This window comes from Coptis chinensis, chromosome 3 (genome assembly GCF_015680905.1).
Source record: "Coptis chinensis isolate HL-2020 chromosome 3, ASM1568090v1, whole genome shotgun sequence".
Lineage (NCBI taxonomy): Eukaryota > Viridiplantae > Streptophyta > Magnoliopsida > Ranunculales > Ranunculaceae > Coptis > Coptis chinensis.
This window is the reverse complement of record NC_141458.1, coordinates 57,430,567-57,439,611: the sequence shown is the minus strand read 5'-3', so window position 1 is coordinate 57,439,611 and position 9,045 is coordinate 57,430,567. Positions and strand designations below refer to the sequence as shown.

The window sequence follows — 9,045 nt, the reverse complement described above, 5'->3', positions numbered from 1 at the left end:
CAGGAGAAGGTAAATGCTTATAGTCAGAAGCTAACTCTGCCAAACGCTCAAAGGCTCTACGTACTCGGATGGCACTACAGAGCATGTCATAAGTAGAGTTCCATCTTGTAGGAACATCCATAGAAACCCCTTTCCCAGTTAACCTTGTCTGAGCTAATGCATTCAAAAACTTTTTATGCCTACTTTGAGAATTCTTGCCATACCTAGCACTCCCTCGAATCTTAACAATAAAAGGAGCAATCACATTCAATCCATCTTGCACAATAAGATTTAAAATATGGGCACTACATCTTATATGAAACAAACTACCATCAAGACATAAAACCCCTTTCCTCTTAAGCCAATCCTTGAGCTCCACTACCATAGTATTATTGTTAGAAGCATTATCAACGGTTATAGCAAATAACTTTCTATCAACATTCCATGCCAACGCTTGAGCCTTGATAACCTCACTAAGAACAACACCACTATGTGGCATAGGAACAGTAAGATAAGCAATGATTTTTTTTCGCAACACCCACTCATCATCAATATAATGACAAGTAACACAACAATAACCAATATTTTGATAGTCAGGGGTCCACATATCAGTTGTAAAACTAACTTTTGATGGCAACTTATCAAAAAAATCTTGTAACTCAGTTCTTGACTCATTGTAAAGTTGCATGACATCCTCTCAAACAATGGTTCTTGAGACCCATTTGAACATAGGACAAATACCATTTATGAAAACTCTAAAGTATTCATGCTCAGCCATAAGAAAAGGGTAATCATGCTTAGCAACCATGCGTGCAAAGTCAAGTCTACTTGTACGTGGGTCATATTTCCAACTTGCTAATTTTGGAGCTTCATTTGCGCTAAATGAATTACACAAAAGCTTTTGACCCGAAGTAAAACGTTTCTTTATCTTGCAAGCTTTCAAATGATTTCTCAAATGGGTAGTACCCAACTTACTACTAGGATCAAAACTCTTTTTGCAATGTTTACAATAAGCTTTAGAGGTTCCATCTCCTAATTTTTAATTTCAAACTCTAGCCACACTTTTGAACGTTTACCTTTCAATGGATCAAAGACTTTCAAATAGAGTCGTTTCTTCATCCGACGATATACTAGCAGCAGCAGTATCGGCATCAATAGGCGTAGGCTCGTTGATAGGCGTATGGCTCACACTACCACTAGGTGAAGGAGCTGATGCAGCACTGCTTGGGGTTGGGGTAGCCATTTCCACCTAGATAATACAATAAATAGAGTCAATATTAAAGACAGACTGACAGACAACACTTCTAGATTCTTCAAAATTCAAAAATTCAAAAATTCAAAAAATCTTCAAAAAAAAAATGATACTGAGAGAGAGAACAACTTGTCAAACTTCATAATCAGAACAACTTTAAACTTTTCTTCATTTCAGTAGAGAGGATAACAGGTTTTAAAGGAACAGTAGAGATGATAACAGTCCTCGTGACATTTCTGATGACGACATTTAAACTTAGAAGGTTGTTTTTTATTAGTTGATAATATGCTTTTATAACACTGTAAGTTTTTTTTTAAAATCTTTTGTGTAAGTTTGTTACTGTAAAATTTCCAAATGGTTTAACTGTTGTACATTTGTTATTACACATTTGCAGAGAGAGAAGAAAATTTTGCAAGATTTGAATGGCGTGTATGTGTTTAATGTTGCAGAAAGAGAGGATCTTGACAAGTCGACAAAAACGAAAGGAAGAGACTTCATGTTCAAAGAAGGCTTCTCCTATAGTTCGTTGAAATTTCAATTCCACATCCTCTAAACAATTAACTCAGAGTTGAGTTTATGGTTTCGATAGTAGACCATGTTTGGAAATACAAATACACATAGGAAGTAGTCGTAGTTCAGTAAAAATCAAGATTTCATAACTGTTTCTTCTTCAATCCTGGTACATAAGAGATAGTCAGACACCACAACAACTGAATGGTGACAAAGGGACGATAACTATATAGGGGCAACTATGCAATTGGAGGAGCTTATTAAAGAGTTTGATTCGATAGAGGGTAAGAGTAGGGTCAGTAGATAACAAACTGGTGGTTCTCTGATTTAAGGGAGCAGTTTTACTGATGTTTTTATCTGATGTATACTTGGACGACAAGTACCAAATGCATCTATACACGAGTGTAGTAAAGACACAGACGATTTGAAAATTTGACATACCTTTGCGTGTTGAAGAGTGGTGGTGCTTTGAGGAAGAAGAAGAAGAGGAGCGGTGGTGCCTGGTGGTGCGTTGAGAATTTGAGATTTGAGAATTTGAGTGGTGGTTGCGGGTTGCGGCGTTGAGAATTGAGATTAAGTTTGAGAAAGAAAAAAAACCCTAAACTAAATTAAATTTGTATTTATATTTTATAGTTTTAATATAATAATATATTTATATTAATTAAATCGGATTCGGATATTATCCGACGGATAGTACCAGCATCCGTATCCGTATCCAAAATCTATTCGGATGTGAAAATTTATCCGAATCCGATATCCAAAAATTTCGGATAATATCCTATTTTTCGAATACGAATACGAATCGGATTCGGATATTCGGCTATCCATCTGCACCCCTACCTCTGAGCCTTGCTTTAGCTTTTTCATAAACCACAAATCCTTTACCCTTTTATAAAAACAAAATAAAAATAAAATCAGCCTACCCATTTTTGAATAAGTCTGAGAATAGAGATGAAATGAAGAAAAGAAAAGAGAAATACCTATGGAAAACCAAGAATTTGTTAGTTGCTTCAAATAAGAAAAGAAAAAAAAAGTTTCCATCCAAAGAAAAAATAAATAAATAAAATAAAAAATTAGAACTCCAAAAACATAATCAAATGAGTCAAAAGCCAAAAGAAAAAAAAATGGCTAAGAATGGAAACAAAGTGTAGAAGCAAAGTAAAACAAGGTTTTCTCTAGTTACATATTTTGAAGCCTCTATTATCTCAGACTTATCATTTTGAATATCCATTTCCTTCATTCTTAAACCATCCCCTAATCCCCGCAACACCTAATAAAGACCTCTAGCTCAATTTGGAATAGGTTAGTGTTTGATCGACTTTGGTTTCCTTGTATGTCATTGAGTTTGTAAGGTAAAAAGTGTGCCCACTACGCACTGGAGTGAGCAAAACTTTAGTGGAAAAATCAGAGTGTTTTTGTCTCGACATATATATGAGGACCTACTTAAGGACGTTATTCCAAAGTTTCATAAACAGACCTGTTATTGCATTTCATAACATAGTTCATTATATATATGTTCATCCATAAATGATTGATTATTATGCACGTATTTTTAAAAAAAAAAAAGCGTGGGTTATGGCAGACCCTAACCTGTATTATTTAAGATAACCTTGAGTACATTTTTCCATTTTTGTCCTCTTCTATAATCTTGGGCAGACAGTCATCAAAGGGTGGAAACAAATACATGTATCTTTCTGGTGCAGTGCTAGGGAATGAGTGTCCTAGTGAGGCTAGGTGATCTGCTGCCCTGTTTGTCTCACGATAGACATGGTGGAAAGTTATCGATGAAACTTTGTCGTTAGCTCCATTATCTCCATAGTAATGTTGAGGTAGTTCCAAGGTGGTTGTACTGCTTGGTTCAATATCTGGATGGCATTGAGTGAATCGGATGCTACCATGATCTTGGTACTAGAGAGATGTAGACTCCCAAGGAGTCCATATTTTATACCTTGAAGCTCTTGGAACAGGACTGAGCGAGGCCCATTGCTTCCTGTATACGCTAGTCTTACTTCTCCATTACTATCTCGTAGCGTTCCTCCAAATCCAGTGTTGTCATTTGTTACTGACCCATCCAAATTTAGCTTTAGAACATCTCCATCAGGTTTCATCCAGGTGCAGTTGGTGAGGGTTCTCCCTTTCATACTTGCTGTCACTCCAATTCTTTGCAAGAATTCTCGAGTTTGCGCTGTATCGGCCACTTCCTTGAGTTCGGTCTTGCAAGTACAGCCTGGTAGCTCTAATGACATTTAGAGCAACTTTATGAGCTTGTGTCTGAATATGTTCAAATCTTCTGGAATTTCGCTCGGCCCAGATTCCACCTACTGTTGCACAGATAAAGGCTTTCATAATTTCTGCTTTTGTGGAGTTTACTTGAACTGCCCAGAAGATACTGGACCATTCTCTATTCGCGTTCCTTACATTTGTTAACAACCTCATGAAGTTTTTAACATCATTCCAGACTTTTTTGAATATGGGCATTCAAATAAGAGGTGCTTGGAGTTTTCCCTGCTGTTTGCACAGAATATGTATTGTGAAATAGTGAGCACTTTCTTATGCATTAGTCTGTCCTGAGTTTGGATTGAGCCCGAGAAGAGGGACCATGAATAGAAGGAGTTTCTTGGATGCACGAGTTTCCCCCAAACCAAGTTGGACCATTTTACCTGTACGGCTCACTTCTTGATTACTTTATATGCCGATTTTGTAGTGAAAGCACCTGTGTGAGAGGGGGTCCAGATTACAAGATCCTGCTGCATTGCCATGTTAATGTCAGTGGAGAGAATCTTAGTTCGCAGCCTTAGGTCTTGTATGAGATTAACAGAGGAGTTCCAGATGCCATTAGAGATTAGAGCTTGCACTTTAGTATCAAGAGGAAATAGAGTTCCCCATGCTGTGAGGGCTTGCTGGTTCCGTAGGAGAGATTCACTTGTACACCACAAGTCATGCGAAAGGTACGTAGTGATACCATCTACTATCCTAGTTTGGATGAAGTTTCCAGCTAGTTTCCTTGTATGCAGTATATGCCTCCATGCCCATGAACAGTCTTGTGGAATTGGCATTGTCCAAAAGTGCTTGTTCTTGATGTGATGTTCATATGTCCATTGAACCCACACAGATTCTTGCTTTGATGCATTTCCATAGACTAGTCCACAATTTGCAGCTTTATTCCATCTGTGTATGTCCATGATATTAAGGCCTCCTTCCTCCTTTGCCAATACAGTGTGCCAGCTTGCTTGATGCATTTTCCTTGTCATTGAGGGTCTACTCCATAGGAATTTAGCACAAATGCTAGTAATCTAGTTAAGAACTGCGATAGGCATGATGAAAGTTTTGGACCAGTAGACATGAAATGAGGTGAGGACAGACCTTATGAGCTCAACTCTACCTGCATTAAAGAGTAGCCTCGCTTTCCAGTCTATTATTTTGGATGTGACCTTTTCAATCAAAGGCTGACAATCCTTAATGCTCAAGCGAGATGATACCAATGGAATTCCAAGCTAAGTGATGGGAGGTTTAATCACTTGAACTATTAGAAGGTTTGCAAAACTTGAGGCCTCTTCATCATTTAGTCATCCAACTAGCATTGTAGTTTTTGAAGTGTTCATAGATAGGCCTGTGGCTGCTGCAAAAGAGTTCAAAAATTCCCTTGATAGCAATGACTGATTGAGAGTCTCCTTTGCAAAAAATCATGACATCATCAACAAAACATAAATGAGTTAGCTTGATCCTTTTACACTTAGGATGCAGCTTAAATGAGTTCAGAATCATGCCTTGAGTGAGTAGACAACCCAAGATATCCATGACAATTACAAACAAGTAAGGTGAGAGAGGATCCCCCTGCCTTAAACCCCTCTTTCCTTGAAAGAAACCTTCAACAGAGCCATTTATGAGAAGAGAGAAGTGGGGGTTCATGATGCATAGCTCTATCCAACTGATCATTCTTGAAGGAAAGTTAAGTTTTATCAGCATGTGATGTATAGTCTCTTAACTCACCATGTCAAAAGCTTTTTGAATGTTAAGCTTGATGGTGCATCTAGGTGACAGCCTTTTCCTTTCATAGCTTCTGATAAGCTCATGAGAGAATAATAAGTTGTCCTGAATACTCCTTCCAGGGATAATGGTAGTTTGATTGGAAGAGACTAGATCAGAGATGATAGGCTTCAGTCTATTGGTAATGACTTTTGTGATGCATCTATAAAGAATATTACAACATGTTATGGGTCTAAAATGTGTCACAGAGAGTGGTTGTGGTTGCTTTGGAATGAGACATAGGAGTGTTGAGTTTACTCCTCTTGGAATCTTCCCTCCATTGAAGACATTTATTATCGCATTTGTGAAGTCATGCCCAACAATACTCCAACAAAATTTGTAGAAGAAGGAATTGAAGCTATCAGGCCCGGGGGCCTTAGTGTCATCCATCGAGAATAGGGCTTGCTTGATTTCTTCAGGACTGATGTCTGCATCTAGGATGTGATCATTGATGAGTGAATCCTTTACTATAAGATTGTGGAAGAAGTCAGGGTGTACATGCTGGCATTGGTGCCTATCATGTCTTTGTAGAAATTAGTGAAAACATTTATGATTTGCTTTTGGGTGTTGACAGTGGTACCTTCCTTGTCAGGTATGGACCAGATAGCTCTCTTGTGCTTTTTTTCTTTCAAGCAGTTATGAAAGTAAGAAGTTCCCTTGTCACCCTGTACGAACCAATCATGTGATGTTTTTAGTTTAATTTCCAGTTCTGCTGCTCTTGCAAGTTCCCCATTGAGTTCCATGGCTTTTTTCTCCTTTCTTGCAAGATTGTGATCTAGTGGATTCAACTGTAGTAGCCTCTGTATACGGTGGATCTCTTCCTTTGCAGCTTCTACTCTGGCATGCAGGCTGGAGAAGTGAAGCTTGGTCCAACTTTTGAGCCTAAGTTTAAGAACTTTGAGCTTTTGAAGAAGAATGTACATTGGGTTTGCATCAACTCTTATTTCCCATGTTTCATTTAAAATCTCCATAAATTCAGGATGATAGACCCAGCCATTAAAGAATCGAAAGGGGCTTGGTCTTTTCACAAAGCTATGTTATCTGACTAAGGCTAGAGTGTGATCAGAGGTTGTATGAGAGATAAAGTCCGCTTCAATGTCAGCATGAGTACTAAGCCAATAAGAGTTCACCATGTATCGGTCAATCTTAGTCATGATTCTGTTCTTTCCTTCTTGCTTATTTGACCAAGTGTAAAAGTGACCAACAAAGTTAAGATCAGAGAGTCCATTTGCTTGAAAATAGTCAATGATATTCTCAATCTCGCGAGGATGTACTGGGGCTCCCCCTATTCTCTCCTTAGACTTTGTGACGTTGTTAAAGTCTCCCATTAAGCACCAAGACTGTGCATTTGGGTTCAGGCAAGTAATGTCATTCCAAAGCTCCTTCATGCGATTACTATCATTTCTTGCATAGATAATACTAAAGTAAAAGGAAACATTTGAATGTAAAGTTACCTTGACATGAATGTACTGGTCACTTGCTTTAATTTTTTGAACTTGAACTTCAAAAGGATTCCATGCAACCCATATTCTGCCATTTGGGTCATGCTCATAGTTGTTGATTACTTCCCTGTCAGGGTAGCAGGCTTGACTGGTGGAATCAAATTTATCATTTTTCACCTTTGTTTCTATGAAACCAAGAATTGTCAGGTTATTCTCTATCCTCATCTTATTTACTTCTTGCATTTTGTGAGAATCGTTTATACCTCTCACATTCCAAACACTTATAGGTCTACTCATCTTGAGTTTTTGTGGTTTCTTTTTCTACCTGACCCCTTGGGTCTTCCTCTTCCTTTTTTCTTCGAAGTACTAGCTTGCCTCTGGGTAGATTGTTGCTGAGCATACTTCATCGATCTTGTAGTGACTGAGGGAGTATTAATCTGTCGCACAGGTGTTTCCAGAATTTCCTTTTCAGTTATACGGTTATGAGTTTCTGGTTCTGGGTACAAGTGCTCTTCAAAATACTCAGTCCCTTGCTCTGATAGATGTCCTGCAATCTCTGCTTCATCCTCAGCTGCTTCCAAGTATTCTGCCTGAGATTCTGCTAGAGCTACCACTTCCAAGGCCATTTGGAGGCAGTCTTCCTCTGAGGATGGGAGGAAAGGAACCAAGTCAGTGACTGAGCTGGGAAGGCTTACTAGCAGTGGTATAACCGTTGGGCCTGCAGAGGTAGTTTCCCATATAGCCTGTTCACCCTGATTTGGGTCCTGCCTCACTTCTACTGCACTTGCAGTTTCAGTAGTAAGTGGTACTTCCGCCAAATCCTCTGGTGTCCCAGAAGATGGTAAAACCTCTTCTCTTTGCATCACAGTCTCTATTGGTCTCCATTCAGTTTGCATGTTTCTTCTCTTCAGTCTTCTTTTCTGGCTTTTGGAAAGAAGCGGTGCAGGGCCATTTGGAGCTGCTTCTGCTTCTTGGTTGAGTACTTGCTATTTCCTCTTTTCAGCTCTGAGACGTCTGCATTCCGCAGTTAAATGGCTAACCATTTTGCAGTGGTTACAGAACTTTGGGATTTTTCCCAGTCTTATTTCCTGCCAGAATTCAATTCCCAGTTCCTCCACTTCCACTAATATTTTGTCTGGGATTGATTCTGTTAAATCTATATCGACTAGGACCCTTGCATAATATCCATTCTCCCTTGCGAGAGAATTTGCATCTACTCTGATAGGGCAACCCAGTCCCTGCCCTAGAGACATCAACGTTTCAACTTCCCAATATTCAAGGGGAAGGCCTGGAAACTTTACCCACATAGGGGCTGTAGTTTGTCGATGATTTTCGATATTGAAATTTGGGGTCCATTTTGTGAATTGCAAGAGATGTCCTACAATATGCCATGGTCTTCCATAGAAAACTTTGTTATACTCTTCTACAGCTTCAAATCTAAAAAGGTTTACCCGAAGGTGTCACCTATACTTTCCCCATTAAACCCCAATCAGTGCTGACTACTGATCTGATTTTCTCAATGTTTATCTGATTCATGTCAAGTCGGGCTACTAGAGAAAGCTTGCAAGCTTCAATGCCCTTTTCAATAGCTGTCAGAGGTATCTTTATGGATGGATGGTCTCCTCTTTTTGACGGCATAGGCAAGGTGGAGACATCCACAGTATGCTGCATTCGTGATTTGGCTTTTTCTGCATATGTACCATGGGTTAGTCTTGCTACCTCATTCCTTCTTGCGCCTTAGGCTGAAGATTCAACAACATTGGGGGTGATGTAGAAGGTTTGGTGTCGTCCTACTCCCAATCCAAAAGGTGGAACAACCATATTGAATAGCGAGAG

At 39.0% G+C, this 9,045-nt stretch overlaps 2 protein-coding genes across 2 annotated transcripts; both read right to left on the bottom strand.

Moving 5' to 3' along the window:
• Window positions 1-4,410: 4,410 nt before the first annotated feature.
• Window positions 4,411-4,980, bottom strand: LOC147510146 (uncharacterized). Its single transcript, XM_086598029.1, has one exon. The coding sequence runs from the start codon at window positions 4,978-4,980 to the stop codon at window positions 4,411-4,413; it is 570 nt and encodes a 189-aa protein (XP_086454155.1).
• Window positions 4,981-6,804: 1,824 nt separating this feature from the next.
• Window positions 6,805-7,434, bottom strand: LOC147510145 (uncharacterized). Its single transcript, XM_086598028.1, has one exon. It carries the CDS (start codon window positions 7,432-7,434, stop codon window positions 6,805-6,807), a length of 630 nt encoding a protein of 209 aa, XP_086454154.1.
• Window positions 7,435-9,045: the final 1,611 nt, after the last annotated feature.

Bases quoted from the DNA above. Each gene is read 5' to 3' on its own strand.
- LOC147510145 (XM_086598028.1), bottom strand. From the start codon at position 7,434: ATGAGGATAGAGAATAACCTGACAATTCTTGGTTTCATAGAAACAAAG.
- LOC147510146 (XM_086598029.1), bottom strand. From the start codon at position 4,980: ATGCATCAAGCAAGCTGGCACACTGTATTGGCAAAGGAGGAAGGAGGC.